Genomic DNA, 21,501 nt, shown 5'->3' on the forward strand with positions numbered 1-21,501 from the left:
CCACATCTGGCTGATCAGATATAAAATAAATGATAGTCAAAACCTTTCTAATAGCATATACATCTGGCACAGTATTGATAGCTATGCTATTTTAGGTGGTACAGGGAGCCTTAGTAAGCATTTTTGTTCTTCATAGATGTGAAAGCACCACTGGCCTGTCTGAATTAATCTCCACATTGCCATTCAAGGAATACTGATCAGAAAGTGAATACATGACTGCATATTCTCTTCATTTGCTTTTTATAGAGCGGAAAAATCTAATTTTTTTTTTTTTTTTTTTTTTTTGTGGTACGCGGGCCTCTCACTGTTGTGGCCTCTCCCGTTGCGGAGCACAGGCTCCGGACGCGCAGGCTCAGCGGCCATGGCTCACGGGCCCAGCCGCTCCGCGGCATGTGGGATCTTCCCGGACCCGGGCACGAACCCGTGTCTCCTGCATCGGCAGGTGGACTCTCAACCACTGCGCCACCAGGGAAGCCCGGAAAATCTAATTTTTAGCCTTACAGGCTGAAACGCTAGGGAAACTAGCAGGCTGATCCTCCATCAGTAACCTCAGTACAGACCTTTATTTAGCACACCGGTTCTCAGTGTGCACTCCCAGACTCGTAGCAGCAGCCTCACGTGGGCTGATGTGGACCTTGGCAGAAATGCAGTAAATTCTGGAGCCTCACACCAGATCTACTGAATCAGAGACGCTTGGGGGTGGAGCCAGAAATTTGGGTTTAACAAAAGACCTCCTGTGGTTCTGATACTCGCTCAGTTTGAGAAACATGAACCTAACAGATTAATTTTAGCAATGAATAAAGTTGGACAGATTCTGCTTCTGTTTCATACAAAACTTAATTTACGGTCCCATAATGAGGTATGTTTTCTCTCCTACAAACCTTTTTCTTGGTGAGTGTGAGGTGATACCCGTCCCCAAAGGCTTCCTTGAGATAAAATGGTGACCCGCAGCAGCGCAGCCCACCGTCCTCCAGGAAGGCGATGCGGTCACTCAGCACTTCAGCCTCGTCCAAGTGGTGTGTCGACAGAATGATTGTTCTGGCTTGAAAATACAGAGGAGAACAACCAAGAATGAAAAGTGAAGCTGCAGTCGCCAGGATGTACTGATTTAGCACAAGCAAATCCTGTGGTTTATGAGGAGGAGAGTCGTGTTTTATGGGCTAACTGCAAAACTAATCAGAAGGAGCTTTCAAAATGAGAAATGCAGACGGCATATTCCTAAATATTCTTCTTATAAATTGGCAGCAAATACACGTTGGTTATGCTGTCAGGCTAAATGTCCATACTCTGCAGTGGGGGCAACTCCTCCTAATCCCTTCGTCTGTTCCCTTGGCTTCACTTCCATTCTCTCTCTCTCTTTCTGTCTCTCGCTCTCTCCCTCCCTCCCTTCGCTGTGAAAAAGCAGTAATTTTAGACTTTTTGAATATTCTTCTCTGATTAATCCACTCCACTCTGATTGCTCCTTTGCTTCACATCCTGTTAGCACTTATTTAGTCTGTTTTCAGTTTATTTTCATTTGTGTATGTTTGGTATCTCTAATTAGATTCTAAGCTCCTCTAGGCAGAATTTGGAACTTCTATTGGATTTGCATGCTCTCAAAAGGGCCAGTTAAGTGCTCAATTCACAGTGGGCACTACATAGATATTAACTAATTGATCCAGAAATTTAGCTGGGAGAAGAGAATACCTCACAAAAGGAAGAGCACACCTTACATCTTTAATGGAGATTATAAACAGAAAAGTCTTTAATTTCTTTGCATGCATCCCAGAGGGCAAAATTATGACTGTTGCTTGGCGAAGTTATAAGAAGATACTCATACCAGTTTTGTTCTTGGATATAACATCCCATATACTTCGGCGAGAGCATGGGTCAACTCCAGTGGATGGTTCATCTAAAATTACCACCCTTGATCCTCCAATAAGAGCTATGGATATGGATAACTTCCTCTTCATTCCTCCTGACAGTGTTCCAACTCTCTTATGACGATGGCTATATAGTCCAGTATTTTTTAAAGTCCTTAAAAAATGATGTATAGTGGTTATTTTTTTACAGACAGAAAATGTGAACAATGGAAAAATACGAAAAGCACCCTAAATGAGAGGTATTCACTAAGCAACTATTATGTGCTCAGCAAGGTAAACTATTGAAGATTCATAATACAGTTTTCTGTTACTTATCATCTAGCTGGCAGTATAAAACTAATACTCAGAAAACAACATAAGGAATATATGGCTCATTATTTTATTCATTCGTTTGACAAATATTTATAGAGTACCTGTCTGTTTTCTGCCAGACTGTGTTTTAGGTGCTGTGGAAAAGCACTAAGCCGATAATGTTCCTAACCCATAAGGAGATTATGTTCTAGTATGTGTGTGTATCAGGAGGAATGCTGGGGAAATTCAGTAAATAAATATATTCCCAAGTAAGTTTATAATATGCTATTTTGTGTTAAGTGTGATTAAAAGAAAAATAACAGGGTATATGAGATGAGTGCCTGGGATATGCTATTTTAGGCATCTATTTTACACATGGTGGTCCCCTCAGAGAAGCTGACATTTGAGCAGAGACCAGTAAGGTGGAGGAGTAAGTCAAAGGGCTGTCTGGGGAAGGCTGATCTAAGTAGAGGGAACATGGGAAACCCGGAGGCTGGAACAGGCCTAGCACAACTAAGTGTGCACCTGGGTGAGCGTGCCTAGAGCAGAGTGAATGGGGAAAAAGCAGAAGGAAATAAAATCAAAAGGATTGGAGGCAGGTCAGGAAGTGCCTCATAGGCCTTGATAAGAACATTCCTGAGTTTCACACTGAGTGTGGTGAGAAGCCATTAGAGGGTTTTGACAGAGGAGTGACCTGGTCTGATCTGCAGTTTAAAAAGGTCACCTTGTCTGCTCTTTGAATAGATTGTACAAGGGAAAGTAGAAGCCAGGAGTCCAGTTAAGACCAGTATGGTAGGGACTTCCCTAGTGGTCCAGTGGTAAAGAATCCACCTTCCAATGCAGGGGATGCAGGTTTGATCCCTGGTCGGGGAACTAAGCTCTCACATGCCGCAGGGCAACTAAGCCCATATGCCACAACTACTGAGCTTGCATGCCTCAACGAGAGAGACCGCATGTCGCAAACTACAGAGCCCACACGCCCAGGAGCCCACGTGCCACAACTAGAGAGAGAAAAGCTACACGCCACAACTAGAGAGAAGCCCGTGTGCCACAACTAAGACCCGAGGCAGCCAAGAAGAATAAAAAAAGACCAGTATGGTAGCCACGGAGATTAGAAACAGAGGATTGGGGGTAATATGGGAGTCAGAGATGAAGCCAGTTAAACAATTCCAGTATAATAACTGGCCAGTGAGGATAATGCCCTTAAATGTATACAATACTAGAAAAGTAGAAAAACTAAAAACAATTGTTTCCTGAGAAACTGTCTCCTACTGGTATTATTACTATAGTTTGACCTCTTTTTGAGAGGAGCTACCCAGGCATGTTCTCGGTGCTGTCATATCTGACCTTTTTACTTCCTCGTGCAGCTGCTTTTTAGTCCAGTGAGGAGCTTTGATGGAGCCGTATAAGAGGAGGTGCTCCTTGGTAGTGAGGTAACTGAACAGGACATCATGTTGCATGCAGACCCCCAGATTCTTCCTCATGGTGTGGAGATCTGTTTTGATATCTTTTCCATAAACAAAGATGGTACCTGCTGAGGCCTCAAACAGTCCAGTCAACAGGGAGCTGGGAATGAAGAAACCGTAAATTAGGTGTGAACCAAAACTCTGAGTTAGATTTTAGGACTAAATGTATCTCAGTTGTTAGCAAAAAAATGTTACAGTGTATCTTCCCAGGCCAGGTCAAGCTATGAAGTAAAATGGGATCAACTGGGAATAAAAATTAAAATTACTTTTATGCCTCTAATAATTTAGAGCGTGATAGAAACACTATGTGATGATGGACGATGATAAGGATAGTGGCGGGGGGTGATGGTGGTAGTAATGACAGAAATGGTTGTGCTTTTTAACTGCAAATGTACTCCCTCCTTGAGCAAACTCCTGCACTTCCCTGGCATCAGGTAGTACCCATATGCAATGAAGCCTCAAATTTCTGTTTTCCACATGAACTTTGGTCATCTTCAGTCCCTTACTCTACCCTGTGACGAGAATATTCTCACCTACAAACTCCTCACCATATTTCAGATGGTCAGTAAACTGGGGAGTTATTTAATATCCATCTTCTCCACTAAAATGTAAGCTCCATGAGGTCAGGGAAAGGACTTGTTATCTCACCACCCTCAGTACCTAACTAGTGTCTTGCACGTAATAGATCTCAAATGACTATTGGGGATTAAATAGGGAATCAATATAATATGTAATTCTTCCCATAGAAACACATTAAAATCAAATAACATATTTCTTTATATATTATTTATATTCAGAAAATTGAAATGGGGACTTTCTCAGCTAAAATTATAGCCTCTTCAAAATCCTTCTCTATCACTTTTCTTCACTGTCCTCTTATTACCTGTTAGAAAGCTTACATTTTAAGCACTGTATTCTTACTAGAAAGCCAACTCTGAATTGCAACAGGTCATATAAATGAGAGTAGCTGCATGTTCACTCATTTCATAACTTTCCTTTGTCCCCTTTTATTTACTAAAGATTAATTTGTATATGTTTTGGCAGTCACTGAGCTTACTCATGATGATAGCAAATAGCATATCCAACAACAGACACTTGTTCTCAAAGAAGGCCTAGGGCACCGACAGCATCTTAGAGTTGACTCCAAGCTAAGCCCAGTAGAGCACTGGAGGTGAGTCACAGAAAAAAAATTCAAAAGAATGTCACTTTAAGAACATTTGAATCTTCTCCGTTAGGATACGGGAAAATGCTAGTTACGTGAAGAGAGAGGAAGAACAGCTCATGTACCACCTGTGGACTTTTTGATCTATATCTGATAGCTGGTGATTCTTTTCTTTCTTCATGAATCAAGGTAAGCGTTCTCTGTAATAGAGTGGCTGGGGCTGGGTGTGTTTCTACCAAGGTTTGTGAACCCAAACTGGTACACGGGCCAGGATAAAAATGCAAAGAAATGAAACAGACTGAATGTATGAGGCAGTAAAGATTGGTGGGGACCAGGGATGAACCAGAAAGTAGGCGGCCCCTTTGAGAACAGTCACTAACAAGCCGCAAACAACGGTCTCTACCTTAGCCTGTAGATCCAATGTTGCCAGAACTTCCTATTATCTAAGAGATAGCAGGAATATTTATTTTTATTGGAGAACTCTCCCATTTTTAAATGTTGGCACTGAAATTAAAAATTTTAAGAAGTACCAGCGTGCCAATATTAGGTAGACCAAGTAAACCTATCTGGTAGGTCTAATCTGGACTTTGAGCTCACAATTCGGACCTTTGATTTAGACTCCATTTTACAGGAAACAACTCTAGCTATCTTAATCCATCTGGGAGCTGTAACAACTTTATACTTATGAAAGAAGTGAGGGAATATTAAGGAATACGCTTCCATGACACCTAAGTGTTGAAAAGTAACATACATGGTAGTAGTTTTCCCAGCGCCGTTGGGCCCCAGCAATGAAGTAATATGCCCTTCATAAAAGTTCAGACTGAGGTTAGCAACAGCAACTTTTGAGCCATAGTTCTTTGTGACCCCACGCAGGGCAACCCCAACTGTGAGATCTTTAGGTTCAGACTCAGTGTTGGAGGGAAACATGTATTCAGGACCTGGAAAGAAATTAAGAAAAGAGTTGTAAGCTCACAAGGAAGAAAAAGGAAGCTCGAGTTAGACTTTTCATTAATTACAAATGGAAGACTATCAAAGCACAAGCCTCAAAGTAAAAAGTAATTCCAGGAATAAATGATCTGTTATAGTCTTCAGGCTTCTCACTTGTTTCAAAAATGAATGAGAGTGGGCTTCCCTGGTGGCGCAGTGGTTGAGAGTCCGCCTGCCGTTGCAGGGGACACGGGTTCGTGCCCCGGTCCGGGAAGATCCCACGTGCCGCGGAGCGGCTGGGCCCGTGAGCCATGGCCACTGAGCCTGTGCATCCGGAGCCTGTGCTCCGCAACGGGAGAGGCCACAACAGTGAGAGGCCCGCGTACCACAAAAAAAAAAAAAAAATGAATGAGAGTGTTGGAACCACACTCTAAGGTTTATATTGCCCTTCTCTGTCAGAAAAAGTAGTATCAGAATATAGTGTCATAATAATGAATGCTCCTTTATTCCACAGATCTCAAATACTCAAAACACAATTTTAAGGCTTGGTCCCCCAATTGGACAGGATGATATCTACTTACAGAATACATGTCTGCAGTGACAAGGCTCACTCAGATCTGTGGTTTATAGAATCGGTTCATTAATTACTCTCTACATTTCCTTCAGGCATCACAAAAGGACCACGTATATGGGTCATCCTTACTTTATAAAGCTGACACTGCTCACCCAATGTTAGTACAACATGAGCCTTAAACTGTCTGTTCAGTGTGGGTGATGGGTTATGCTAAATTATCCATACTTGTTACTTGGTTACTCGTTATGACTAGTGACAGACGGCTGAGGTGAGGGGTGCAGACTGGGGCCAGGGAACAAAGTTTTTCTCTGTGTGAATCTAACTGGAACACAAAGGGATCTGCCATCTTGGCCTAATTAGCACCATATGCTAACCAACTGAGCTAATGAGCTCAGAAAAAGCCACAATTTAATCTCTCTAAGAGTCCAAACACATATGTGTAGACATATTCATCCATGACTAAAAGGATAATTTTGCCATTTAGAAAAAGATAATTAAAATCACTAGTCATGTAAATTTTATATCACTTCTCTCATAATAATGCATGTTGTTGACCTATTTGTCTTACTGGCAGATGGGCTGGTGTTCTGCATCATGATATTAGTAAACATAAGGCCACCGCTTTTCTCATGCTTCACTTCTGCACATCCGAATCGCTCCTTCCAATAGGAAGGAAGGAATGGAAAATACCATGGAGCTGCCATACCATATGTACCTGTAACAAAAATGTATTAGGAAAAGTAGTTATTAATTGATTGTTAACATTAAGCATCAGAAGCTGAATAACGGAGTACTTACTATACAGCGTTCAGGAAGTATTTTCATTTTTTTGACACTATATAAAACTAAAGTGGTCTCAGTTTTCAAAGTAAAGTAAAAAAGATAGCCTTTTAAAAAATTCTTTCTTTTTTAAACAGTTTCATTGGGTATAGTTACACACCATAAAATTTAATCATTGTAAGTGTAGAGTGAGATGATTTTTAGTAAATAAAGTTGTGCAACCATAACCACAATCCCAAAATCCCAATAACTCCAAAAATTTCTCCCATGCCCTTTGCGGATAATCCCTACTTTCAACCCAAGTTACAGGCAATCACTGATCTGCTTTCTGTCTCTCTATACCTCTCTTTTACAGAAATTTTACATAACTGGAATAGAATAATAGTCTTTTATTCATTTATAGCATCAAAAACGTACAAATATAAATAAGGCTTGATGGAAAAACTCCTGATCATGTTGAAGTTTTAACCACTTGAGACCTAGGAGGGGAATCCCACTAGTCTTGTTCCATTAGAACTGGATAAATTCTCCTTAGAATTAGGAGACTTGATTTTTGCCTTATAATATCTTGTTCTCCCATTTGGAAAGACTGGATTCTATGCTCCTTAACTCACTCTATCCTTTAAAGGAACATCAGAGAAAAAAACTCAACAGTGCATTATCTCATCCTGGAAAATTTTGTTTAGTTTTGGGATTTAAGTATTTCTTTTTGGAGATGATATGTGACAAATAAAAATATTAGAAAATATATATTAGCAGATTTATAATAGGTATAATTTATTACCATAAAATAGCATCTATCTATAGGAAGCATGTTCGTACCTGGGAAAACGTTCCTGATATACCAAGCAATAAGGAAATAAATGAAAGAGTCGGCTAGGATTAGACAGCATAGCCAGCCAAACGAAGTGGTGTCATCCTGAACTGGGGAACTGTACATATTTCCCCACTGAAGACCTAAGAAGAGAACATATAGATTTATTCTTCTGTGAGACATATTGCAGGTGTGAAAGATAAAATCCAGTTGTAAAGGAAGTGAACCTACCAATGCCCTGCTCCTCATATCGTGCAATGTACTGACTTGCATAGCTGAAAGCTGTTGGGGACAGCAGGCTCTGTGAAGAAAATCAATGGCAATGATAGTTCTTGTGATTTCACACATTTGGCCCAGAGGGACCTTAACATACTTCAAACTTTGGGTACTTATATAGATAAAATTGACATTAACTCTCTAAGCATATTTAAAAACACAGAGGTCCCTTACCAAGCATGCTACAACTCTGGAAGAAGAGGAGAGGCAATAGTAGACAACAAAAGCAGTAAAATTATAACTTGAAAAATATTTATCAAAAATCCAAAAAATATGTATCTAAACTTATTAAATGTTGCTTAGCAATTTATAAAACCAGTAATAATAGGGTAATGCAATATTAAGGCTAATATCAAATGAAATGTTAGGGGCCAGAAGATGTTTTTACTTCAGAGATTGACTTCAAGTAATAGTTTTATGCATGAAAATATACCAAAATGTCAACTGAGTACTAATAATGCAACAAATTAAAAATTTAGATGTTGTTTAAACTCAAGGTGGTCAATGTCAAATGAAAATTATTTATCACTTTCTATTTCCATAGCAAATTTTTTTTTTAATTTTTTTTTTTTTTTACTCGGCGGAGGGGCGGGCAGACCCACCAGGAGGAGTAGCCGCCACCATCTTCGCCTCGCCCGCCGCGGGCTCTCGCTCCCGCCTCCCCACCCGCCTCCGCTTTACTACCAATGGAGGCCCCAGGCCAGGGGTGCGACTAGCCGGCCGGCCCACCCCACCCAACAGCAAAGTTTTAACATGACTCTCAGTCAATGATGAGCTCTACTTCTGCTTTCCAAATTTCAAAGTCAGTAAACTTAATGCTTTCATTAAAATTCGTAAATTAATTTAGTACTTTAATTGAAAAAGCAGAAACGAATTCAAAATTGATTATATGCTCTCAGCGTATTTGTCTTTATGCCTGTATGTTATATTATATGTCATAAAAACCATGAGAATTATTCATTTATGAGAATAATGCCAGTTATAGAGGCTCTAAGATATTTAAGGAATTGGGCCAAAGAGAAGTCAGAATTCTTGATGATCTTCAAAACTTGATGCATTACATTTTAACTGTTTTTTCTTCAGGTACTATCTCTTAACAGCATCACATATTATAGTTTTAGAAACCGTGGCCGAAAAGTTTTCTTGTCATAGTCTTATGCTTGTATGGTAGACAATGATGTCTACCATTAGGTGATGACTCACCTAATGACTCTCAGTAGGACAGTTACTCATATTTTGCAAACACTGAACTTTTACATTTAGATAAGTGTATTCTCAGTTGGAGAGCCAAAACCACCAAAAAAGGTCCATTCCTTTCATACCCTGGCCATTCAGTTGTGACAGTTGACTCACCATGAATACTTTTACTATACAGCTCAACTCATTCTCAATTGTAACCAGAACAATAAATGGAAAAAAGGCAATGATGTAGATGAGGCTTCCAATCAGAGCTGCAATGTTGGTGTTGTTGAAGAAGACACTGATAAGGTAGCTCATGGCAAGAACTGAGAAGCTATAGTCCGAAAAATACAGGAACAAAATGAACCCATTTGTTTTAGGAAGAATATTGCCAAACTTGAGTATAATGATGAGGATGATGATGGTAACCAGTAAAAATCCAACACTCTCTATAAGCCAGGCAAAAAAGTGGCTGCAGGAGTTTACACCCATCATCTTCATGTACTGTAAAAAGGAAAAAGTGTTAGCTCCTTCTTAAGCTAATATACACTTAAATAACAATTATTCCTGTATCATTCCAAAACGTCCATGAGACTCTTCATACACATGGAACTAGGCATTTTAATGATTTATCTAAGTCTAGTATTTGTCCATGCTTGCTATGTGAAATTAATATGACCATTTATTCCAGCCTATCTTAGATTGTATGTTCCCAGAGTGCCCCAATATAATGAATGATTTGGATGGTGAGGTTTGTTTTGTTTATTGACGATTTCATTTTATAACTGGTATCTAAGTGATGTCTCCAGATTAAACTAGTTTAGAATAGATCATCAAAATTTACGGTATCCCCTGCAGAATTTTACAACATGAATTTGACATCTGTGCAGGCATGAATATTTCAAGCTGGTGAAAACCCATGGTTTACTTCAAATTCAATGTAGGGACTGAGGTAATAAAACTCCATAATATTTTTAACTAAACATGAATGAACAACGCAATCGGTATTCATATTCCCGAGAGAAATAGAATAGACCTGATTCCTAAAAATTTAAAACAGGCAAACTTTGAAGGGGGACTTTCTGCCTTTTGACATAACGTCTGCATCCTTAAAATCCCCAACAGTCTAGTTCAGGTTTATCATCTTTGTTTTCCAAAAAGATGTCCATGAACCCAAAATGAACTCATGTATCTCAGGTAATCCATACCTCTCTCTCTATCAGTTGATATTCTTTAATAACCCAGTGATATCCCTAGAGACCAAGGCATTCCACCAAGGTAGAAAAACAGACCAGCATGTTTGTACATTAACTCAAAAGGATTCTGAAAGATCTGAAGTCCCTAGGACCTTGGGTGTCTTGAATATAGTGACTTGAATTTGTACCTGGTTTCTAGTTTTAACAACTCTTGATTAATGTTAAGCTTATGAATGTAAATTCCATTTTAAAAAAGAACAAAAGAAATGTTCCACTAACAGCTTTATAATCTAGTATTTCTTTTGTAAAATCAAGGATTTTCAATGCCCTCCCCCTTTAAACCTAACTTGTCCAGGAAAAAAAAAAAAAAGGAACGTGCCAAATCTTTTGCTCTACAAGCAAAATTGTGAATTTTACTTTTTGCCTTTGCAGCTTATTACATTTTGATAACTCTGCTGCTCCAGTTGTTACCATGGAAACAGCTACCTGACTGGCAAGAGTCTAAGCAGTGGGCCTTAAGCTAATCACCACTGCGGAAATCCTGTGACTTTTCCTCTTAACTTTGCTCTTTTCCTCACCCTCTTCTCTCCTACTACTTCTCTCCTCCCAGACCCTGCCACCCTTTGCAGTAAAGACTCAGTCTATGTTTCCATAGGAATAAATGTGTGGGTCAAAGTAAAAAAATCAGCATGGAGTGAAGATTCACTATGGAAGGTTTTCTCCAATTTCTATGTATCTATCATTGAAAAGAAAACTACATTTTGGTGTGAAAAAGACCTCACAGATCATATTTTAGCAATTCTTTCCCTGCACCCCACCCCATTTGAGAAATTACCGTGTCATGTTTGATGACTTCATTTCAGAGATATTCACTATTTTTTTGGTGACTTTCTGGTTATTCGTATTTTGACGTTTTTACTGAGTGTAATGTCTATTTGAATATAATTAAATGGGGAGCTACAGAACCCATATAACTACCCCAAAGCTGATATTCACCACCTAATTTCATGTGACCTACACAAAAAATATCCCCCCCCTCCACATAGCAATGTATGTCAGTAGGAGGCAAGTCACTATACTTTACAAGGTGGATATACAATATCAAGGACTCTATCAAGGACATGAAATACAGCTGACTTAATGTATAAATATGTTTTCCTTCCCTGACAATGGATAGCTTCAATATAAAACATTTATATATCTAGAAAATTCTCCATTCATAGCCTTATTAAAAAATAATTTAGCAAACCCAAAGACCAGGAATGAAGGTGTTGATCACTGTAATTTTGAAATTTTCAAGGCTCAAAATCAGATTTCTATTGCCAAGAGTTGGTAAAAGTTGGAGGCTGATCATTGCTTTTTATCAAAACAGATCAGGTTAGGTGCTTCCAAAAGTGTTTACTACTTAACATTCTAGATCAAACTTCAGTGTTAAACTTCAGGATTTTATGCCATGAGAAGAACAGCTGTTATTCATAAAGAGAAAAGGTGATGAGACCATGTAAGTCATTCATAAATTATTCAGATTCACTGCCAACTTCGGGATAATCAACAAGACCAAACTTGCTAATGGAAGGTCACCCACAGAGAACTGGCGTTAGTGTCTCCTCAGGGTGACAGATTCAGGTGTTGGTTTTGTAATCAGAGTCACTTTTCTAAAGCCCCCCAAACCTGCTGGAGCAAATCATCAATATCTGATAACGTTTTACTGAGGAAAACCCCTCTGCACAGTGGTCAAAGTCTGTTCCAGTTCTTGGCAGAAAATAATGACAAGAAAGAGATTCTGTAAGATTGTGGATAAATGTGTCACATTCAAGAGAAGCTTATGCACAGGCATTGAAATTAATGCTGTCAGGAAAAGAAATCATAAATATACATATATTTACTTGACAGCAATGTCTTCATTCAATTCAACAAGAATGTCAAGCACTGGTTAATAAGAAATAAAATTTTCTACCTCAAATTTTATATCCTATTATAAATATTTATGTTATTGTTTTTAGTTAAGATATAAAGGATATTGTGACCATTACTTGGAATATTCCAAATTCTCACTAGTAGGATGGATAGTGTGTACTAAGAAGACATAAAAAAGAATAAATTAGGCAGAAGGGGAGAGGCAACATGACCAAAGGAGGGACTCTGGGGTGTGGAGTTCTGGAGTTTGGAGGAAAACATATCCCCTTTCTCACAGAGCTGAGGTTGAGGAACAGTTGCCTGGCTGCATAGAGTGAAAAAGAGAACCTGGGTGGGAAGGTTTCCATGCCACTTACTGTGAAAAAAGTAGAGGCATAAAGAGGCTAAATAATTAGTCAAAAATGAAACAGCCAGGAGACCTTCACGAGGGCAGAAGAATAAGACGTGGAGATCACTTCCTCCCCACAAATACGTCAGAAATACATCTACAGGTGGAACAACTCCTAGAGAACACCTATTGAATGCTGGCAGAAGACCTCAGACCTCCCAAAAGGCAAGAAACTCCCCACGTACCAGGGTAGGGCAAAAGAAAAAAACAGACACAAAAGAATAGGGACGGGACCTGCACCAGTGGGAGGAAGCTGTGAAGGAAGAAAGGTTTCCACACACTAGGAAGGCCCTTCACTGGAGGAGACAGGAGTGGCAGGGAGGACGCTTCCGAGCCATGGAGGAGAGCGCAGTAACGGGTGCGGAGGGCAAAGTGGAGAGATTCTTGCACAGAGGATCGGTGCCGACTAGCACTCACCAGTGGGAGAGGCTTGTCTGCTCACCCGCCGGGGCAGGCGGAGGCTGGGAGCTGAGGCTCGGGCTTCAGAGGTCAGATCCCAGGGAGAGGACTGGGGTTGGCTGCGTGAACACAGCCTGAAGGGGGCTACTGTGCCACAGCTAGCCGGGAAGGAGACCAGGAAAAAGTCTGGAACTGCCTAAGAGGCAAGAGACCATTGTTTCCTGGTGCACGAGGAGAGGGGATTCAGAGCACCGCCTAAACTAGCTCCAGAGACAGGCATGAGCCGCAGCTACCAGCGCAACACAAGAGACGGGCATGAGATGCTAAGGCTGCTGCTGCAGCCACCAAGGAGCCTATGTGTGAGCACAGGTCACTCTCCACACCTCCCCTCCCGGGAGCCTGTGCAGCCCGCCACTGCCAGGGTCCCGTGATCCAGGGACAACTTCCCCGGGGGGAACGCACAGCACGCCTCAGGCTGGTGCAACGTCATGCCAGCCTCAGCCACCACAGGCTCGCCCCGCACTGTACCCCTCCCTACCCCCAGCCTGAGTGAGCCAGAGCCCCCTAATCAGCTGCTCCTTTAACAATGAGACACCCTCAGGCGACCTGCACGCAGAGGTGGGGCCAAATCCAAAGCTGAACCCCAGGAGCTGTGCGAACAAAGAAGAGAAAGGGAAATCTCTCCCAGCAGCCTCAGGAGCAGCGGATTAAATCTCCACAATCAACTTGATATACCCTGCATCTGTGGAATACCTGAATAGACAACGAATCAGCCCAAAATTGAGGCAGCGGACTTTGGGAGCAACGATATATATATTTCCTTTTTCTCTTTTTGTGAGTGTGTATGTGTATGCTTCTGTGTGTGATGTTGTCTGTATAGCTTTGCTTTTACCATTTGTCCTAGGGTTCTGTTTGTCCGTTTTTTTTGTTTGTTTGCTTGTTTTGTTTTTGTTTTTAGTATAGATTTTAGCTCTTGTTATCACTGGTGGATTTGTTTTTTGGTTTTGGTGCTCTCTTCTTTCTTTCCTTTTAAAATCTTTTATTTTTAATAATTATTTTTGATTTAATAACTTTATTTATTTATTTATTTATTTATTTATTTATTTATTTATTTATTTATTTATTTCTCCCTTTTCCTCTTAGCCATGTGGCTGACAGGGTCTCGGTGCTCCAGCTGGTGTCAGGCCTGTGCCTCTGAGGTGGGAGAGCTGAGTTCAGGACACTGGTCCACAAGAGACCTGCCAGCTCCATGTAATATCAAATGGAGAAAGATCTCCCAGAGATCTCCATCTCAATGCTAAGATCCAGTTGCACTCAACGACCAGCAAACTACAGTGCTGGACACCCTATGACAAACAACTATCAAGACAGGAACACAGCCCCACCCATTAGCAGGGAGCCAGTCTAAAATCATAGTAAGGTCACAGACACCCCAAAACACACTACTGGACGCAGACCTGCCCACGAGAAAGACTAGATCTAGCCTCCTCAACCAGAACACAGGCACTACTCCCCTTTACCAGGAAGCGTACATAACCAACTGAACCAACTGTAGCCACTGGGGGCAGACACCAAAAAACAACGGGAACTACGAACCTGCAGCCTGTGAAAACGAGACTGCAAACACAGTAAGTTAAGCAAAATGAGAAGACTGAGAAACACGCAGCAGATGAAGGAGCAAGGTAAAAACGCACCAGACCAAACAAATGAAGAGGAAATAGGCCGTCTACCTGAAAAAGAATTCAGAATAATGAGAGTAAAGATGATCCAAAATCTGGGAAATAGAATGGAGAAAATACAAGAAACGTTTCACAAGAACCTAGAAGAACTAAAGAGCAAACAAACAATGATGAACAACACAATAAATGAAATTTAAAATTTTCTAGAAGGAATCAATGCAGAATAACTGAGGCAGAAGAAAAGATAAGTGACCTGAAAGATAAAGTAGCGGAAATAACTAGTGCAGAGCAGAATAAAGAAAAAGGAATGAAAACAATTGAGGACAGTCTCCGAGAACTCTGGGACAACATTAAATGCACCAACATTCTAATTATAGAGGTCCCAGAAGAAGAAATGAAAAAGAAAGGGACTGATAAAATACTTGAAGAGATTATAGTTGAAAACTTCCCTACTATGGGAAAGGAAATAGTCAATCAAATCCAGGACGTGCGGAGAGCCCCATACAGGATAAATCCAAGGAGAAACACACCAAGACACATATTAATCAAACTATCAAAAGTTAAATACAAAGAAAAAATATTAAAAGCAGCAAGGGAAAAGTGACAAATAACATACAAGGGAATCCCCATAAGGTTAACAGCTGACCTTTCAGCAGAAACTCTGCAAGCCAGAAGGGTGTGGCAGGACATATTTAAAGTGATGAAAGGGAAAAACCTACAACCAACATTACTCTACCCAGTAGGGAAATCATTCAGATTCAACGGAGAAACTAAAACCTTTACAGACAAGCAAAAGCTAACAGAATTCATCGCCACCAAACCACCTTTACAGCAAATGCTAAAGGAACTTCTCTAGGCAGGATACACAAGACAAGAAAAGGACCTACAATAACAAACTGAAAACAATTAAGAAAATGGTAATAGGAACATACATATCAATAATTACCTTAAATGTAAATGGATTAAATGCCCCAACCAAAAGACATAGACTGGATGAATGGATACAAAAACAAAACCCATATACATGCTGTCTACAAGACATGCATTTCAGACCTAGGGACACATCATACTGACTGACAGTGAGGGGGTGGAAAAAGGTATTTCACGCAAATGGAAATCAAAAGAAAGATGGAGTAGCAATTCTCATATCAGACAAAATAGACTTTAAAACAAAGACTATTACAAGAGACAAAGAAGGACACTACATAATGATCAAGGGATCAATCCAAGAAGAAGATATAACAATTGTAAATATTTATGCACCCAACATAGGAGCACCTCAATATGTGAGGCAAATGCTAACAGCCATAAGAGGGGAAATCGGCAGTAACACAATCATAGTAGGGGACTTTAACACCCCACTTTCACCAATGGTCAGATCATCCAAAATGAAAATAAATAAGGAAACACAAGCTTTAAATGATACATTAAACAAGATGGACTTAATTGATATTTATAGGACATTCCAGCCATAAACAACAGAATACATTTTCTATTCAAGTGCTCATGGAACATTCGCTAGGACAGATCATATCTTGGGTCACAAATCAAGCCTTGGTAAATTGAAGAAAATTCAAATCATATCAAGTATCTTTTCCTACCACAACGCTATGAGACTAGACATCAATTACAAGAAAAAATCTGTAAAAATTACAAACACGTGGAGGCTAAACAATACACTACTTAATAACCAAGAGATCACTGAAGAAATCAAAGTGGAAATCAAAAAATTCATAGAAACAAATGACAATGAACACACAACGACGCAAAACCTATGGGATGTGGCAAAAGCAGTTCTAAGAGGGAAGTTTACAGCAATACAACCCTACATCAAGAAACAAGAAACACCTCAAATAAACAACCTAACATTACACTTAAAGCAATTAGAGAAAGAAGAACAAAAAGCCCCCAAAGTTAGCAGGAGGAAAGAAATCATAAAGATCAGATCAGAAATAAATGAAAAAGAAATGAAGGGAACAATAGCAAAGATCAATAAAACTAAAAGCTGGTTCTTTGAGAAGATAAACAAAATTGATAAACCTTTAGCCAGACTCATCAAGAAAAGAAGGGAGAAGACTCAAACAAACAGAATTAGAAATGAAAAAGGGGAAGTAACAACTGACACTGCAGAAATACAAACGATCATGAGGGATTACCACAAGCAACTATATGCCAATAAAACAGACAACCTGGAAAAAATGGACAAGTTCTTAGAAAAGCAGAACCTTCCAAGACTGAACCAGGAAGAAATAGAAAATATAAACATACCAATCACAAGCACTGAAATTGAGACTGTGATTAAAAATCTTCCAACAACCAAAGCCCAGGACCAGATGGCTTCACATGTGAATTCTATCAAACATTTAGAGAAGAGCTAACACCTATCCTTCTCAAACTCTTCCAAAATATAGCAGAGGAAGGAACATTCCCAAAGTCATTCTACGAGGCGACCATCACCCTGATACCAAAACCAGAGAAAGCTGTCACAAAGAAAGAAAACTACAGGCCAATATCACTGATGAAATAGATGCAAAAATCCTCAACAAAATACTAGCAAACAGAATCCAACAGCACATTAAAAGGACCATACACCGTGATCAAGTGGGGTTTATCCCAGGAACGCAAGGATTCTTCAATATACGCAAATCAATCAATGAGACACACCATATTAACAAACAATAAAAACCATATGATCATCTCAATAGATGCAGAAAAAGCTTTTGACAAAATTCAACACCCATTTATGATAAAAACCCTCCAGAAAGTAGGCATAGAGGGAACTTACCTAAACATAATAAAGGCCATATATGACAAACGCACAGCCAACATCATCCTCAATGGTGAAAAACTGAAACCATTTCCAGTAAGATCAGGAACAAGACAAGGTTGCCCATTCTCACGACTATTATTCAACATAGTTTTGGAAGCTTTAGCCACAGCAATCGGAGAAGAAACGGAAATAAAAGGAATCCAAATCAGAAAAGAATAAGTAAAGCTGTCACTGTTCGAAGATGATACGATACTATACATAGAGAATCTTAAGGACACCACCAGAAAACTACTAGAGCTGATCAATGAATTTGGTAAAGTAGCAGGATACAAATTTAATGCACAGAAATCTCTTGCATACCTATACACTAATGATGAAAAATCTGAAAGAGAAATAAGGAAACACTCTCATTTACCACTGCAACACAGAGAATAAAATACCTAGGAATAAACCTACCTAAGGAGACAAAAGACCTATATGCAGAAAACTATAAGACACTGATGAAAGAAATTAAAGATGATACACACAGATGGAGAGATACACCATGTTCTTGGATTGGAAGAATCAACATTGTGAAAATGACTATACTACGCAAAGCAATCTACAGATTCAATGCATTCCTGTCAAACTACCACTGGCATTTTTCACAGACCTAGAACAAAAAATTTCACAATTTGTATGGAAATACAAAAGACCCTGTATAGCCCAAGCAATATTGAGAAGGAAAAACAGAGCTGGAGGAATCAGGCTCCCTGCCTTCAGACTATACTACAAAGCTACAGTCATCAAGACACTATGATTAAAAAAAAAAAAAAAAAGACACTATGATACTGGCACAAAAACAGAAATATATATCAATGGAACAGGATAGAAAGCCCAGAGATAAACCCATGCACATATGGTCACCTTATCTTTGATAAAGGAGGCAAGAATATACAATGGAGATAAGACAGCCTCTTCAGTAAGTGGTGCTGGGGAAACTGGACAGCTACATGTAGAAGAATGAAATTAGTGTACACCCTAACACCATACATAAAAATGAACTCAAAATGGATTAAAAAGCTAAATGTAAGGCCAGACACTATAAAACTCTTAGAGGAAAACATAGGCAGAACAGTCTATGACATAAATCACAGCAAGATCCTTTTTGACCCACCTCCTAGAGAAATGGAAATAAAAACAAAAATAAACAAATGGGACCTAATGAAACTTAAAAGCTTTTGCACAGCAAAGGAAATCATAAACAAGATGAAAAGACAGCCCCTAGAATGGGAGAAAATATTTGCAAATGAAGCAACTGACAAAGGATTTATCTCCAAAATGTACAAGCAGCTCATGCAGCTCAATAACAAAAAACAAACAAACCAATCCAAAAATGGGCAGAAGACCTAAATAGACACTTCTCCAAAGAAGATATACAGATTGCCAACAAACACATGAAAGAATGCTCAACATCATTAATCATTAGAGAAACATAAATCAAAACTACAATGAGGTATCACCTCCCACCTGTCAGAATGGCCATCAACAGAAAATCTACAAACAATAAATGCTGGAGAGGGTGTGGAGAAAAGGGAACCCTCTTGCACTGTTGGTGGGAATGAAAACTGATACAGCTACTATGGAGAATAGTATGGAGGTTCCTTAAAAATCTAAAAATAGAACTACCATATGACCCAGCAATCCCAGGAATGAGCATATACCCTGAGAAAACCATAATTCAAAATGAGTCATGTACCACAATGTTCACTGCAGCTCTATTTACAATAGCCAGGACATGGAAGCAATCTAAGTGTCCATCGACAGATGAATGGATAAAGAAGATGTGGCATACATATATAATGGAATATTACTCAGCCATGAAAGGAAATGAAATTGAGTTATTTGTAGTGAGGTGGATGGACCTAGAGTCTGTCATACAGAGTGAAGTAAGTCAGAAAAAGAAAAAGAAATACTGTATGCTAACACATATATATGGAATCTTAAAAAAATAAAAATGGTTATGAAGAACCTAGGGGCAGGACAAGAATAAAGATGCAGACGTAGAGAATGGACTTGAGGACATGGGGAAGGGGAAGGTTAAGCTGGGATGAAGTAAGTGAGTGGCATGGACTTATATATATTATCAAATGTAAAATAGATAGCTAGTGGGAAGCAGCTGCATCACACGGGGAGATCAGCTCAGTGCTTTGTGACCACCTAGACGGGTGGGATAGGGATGCTGGGGGTGGAGACGCAAGAGGTAGGGGATATGGGGATATATGTATACATACAGCTGATTCACTTTGTTATACAGCAGAAACTAACACAACATTGTAAAGCAATTATACTCCAATAAAGGTGTTAAAAAAAAAAGAATAAATTAGCATTCAAAAAAAAAGAAGACAAAAAATTGCCTCAAGTGAAGCACCACAGGACTACAGACTCTTGCATCATTCTTGGTAATCTGTCTGTGGACCACAGATATTTTAGGCTACCTGTCTGAACTGAGAGAGAGGACAACTCCATAATTTTGTCTCCAAAGCAATAAAAACAATCAAGTCCCCATAAATGACTAATATTAGAACAAATAGATGAAACTAACTGTGAAACCGAGGACATAATGTGAAAAACAACTCTTTGGTGTGATATAAAATCAGCTTTTGTACAGATTTAATATTTTAATTTTATAAAGCAAGGAATGCAGAATAAAACTCAATTGCAAGACATTTTGAAATAGTTTTTTTTTTAACTACAGGCTTAATTTTATCAATAAACTTACTGGGCATTAATATTTATGCTAAATTTCTTTAACAAATTAAAGGAGTTTACTAGAATCATACCATAACAAGTTCAAAGGTGAATGGCTTCACTGAATTAGCAACTGACCTGGTTTCTCTGCCTAGCTGTGACAACAATTACAGAAGGAAAAATGTTTTGTTTGTTTGTTTGTTTACTTTTTTATTCAATTGGGAAAAGGAAGAAGAGAATGGGCAGCTTTAGATCTTAGTAAATATTAAAATGATAATATTAAAAAGTGATCTTGAGTCGCTGGTAACCTAAGAGTTTATCCACCATCACCTTCAATAGTCGTTAGGAGTCTAGGCTACTAAAAATTGTGAGACAGAAGGTAGCTATGACATGGAAGAGAATTGGTCAGAAGTCCAGACACTGGACTTTTATACCCAGATCTACCATTAACTAGCCCACAGTTTTCATCAAGTCACCTCTCACTTTCTCGGCTCAGCTTTTTCATCTTTAAAAAGGAGGAGGTTAGTTTAGAACTGTTGGCAGAGGAGGGAGGCTGAGCAGGGTCATTAGAAATATTCTACTCATTCCACACCAGCTTCCATCAACTCATCTCACGAATAGACCATATTCCTTTAAATTTAGGACACTGCTAATTTTAAGATGTGTCATTATTGTACATGCCACAAAGAAAGAAAAATCACTGCCAAATAAGTTACGACACCCTATCAAATACATCTCAGAGGCTTTAAAATGTGAAAAAAAATCATTCTTAGAATTGATAAAAAAAATGAATAATCGAATACCTCTTCTGTTCTGGCAGTGAGAAAGTACATTCTGGAAATATAATGCTGAATGAAGTCTAGATGACAAGACTCAGAGAGTTTAAGGGATTGGGCCCAAGTGAATATGAACTGGAAGACTCAAAGCCTTATTTTCTGATTCCAAGTTCAGTGATCTTCCACTATGTAACTTAGACCCCCAAGACCAGCTAGTTAAATTTTGAAAGTAGATGCGTGCAAAATGAAGACACAGAGCTACCAAACCGAAACTGGTTCATTGTTAAAAAATGTCTTTCGTGTCTTCTATTGAGA

General features: G+C 39.2%; 1 protein-coding gene across 1 annotated transcript in view; it reads right to left on the reverse strand.

The window, feature by feature from the left end:
• The window catches only part of ABCA12 (ATP binding cassette subfamily A member 12), a 189,950-nt gene that overhangs the window by 39,720 nt on the left and 128,729 nt on the right, over positions 1–21,501 (reverse strand). Inside the window, exons 25-32 of the mRNA XM_067026824.1 lie at positions 9,506–9,835; positions 8,108–8,177; positions 7,885–8,019; positions 6,851–6,997; positions 5,533–5,719; positions 3,501–3,719; positions 1,820–2,016; positions 882–1,042 (exon numbers count right to left, since the gene is read on the reverse strand). Coding sequence (XP_066882925.1) covers positions 882–1,042; positions 1,820–2,016; positions 3,501–3,719; positions 5,533–5,719; positions 6,851–6,997; positions 7,885–8,019; positions 8,108–8,177; positions 9,506–9,835 — 1,446 coding nt within the window. The remainder of the gene's footprint in view (positions 1–881; positions 1,043–1,819; positions 2,017–3,500; positions 3,720–5,532; positions 5,720–6,850; positions 6,998–7,884; positions 8,020–8,107; positions 8,178–9,505; positions 9,836–21,501) is intronic.

The sequence above is a fragment of the Kogia breviceps genome, chromosome 2 (assembly GCF_026419965.1).
Source record: "Kogia breviceps isolate mKogBre1 chromosome 2, mKogBre1 haplotype 1, whole genome shotgun sequence".
Classification (NCBI taxonomy): Eukaryota; Metazoa; Chordata; class Mammalia; order Artiodactyla; family Physeteridae; genus Kogia; species Kogia breviceps.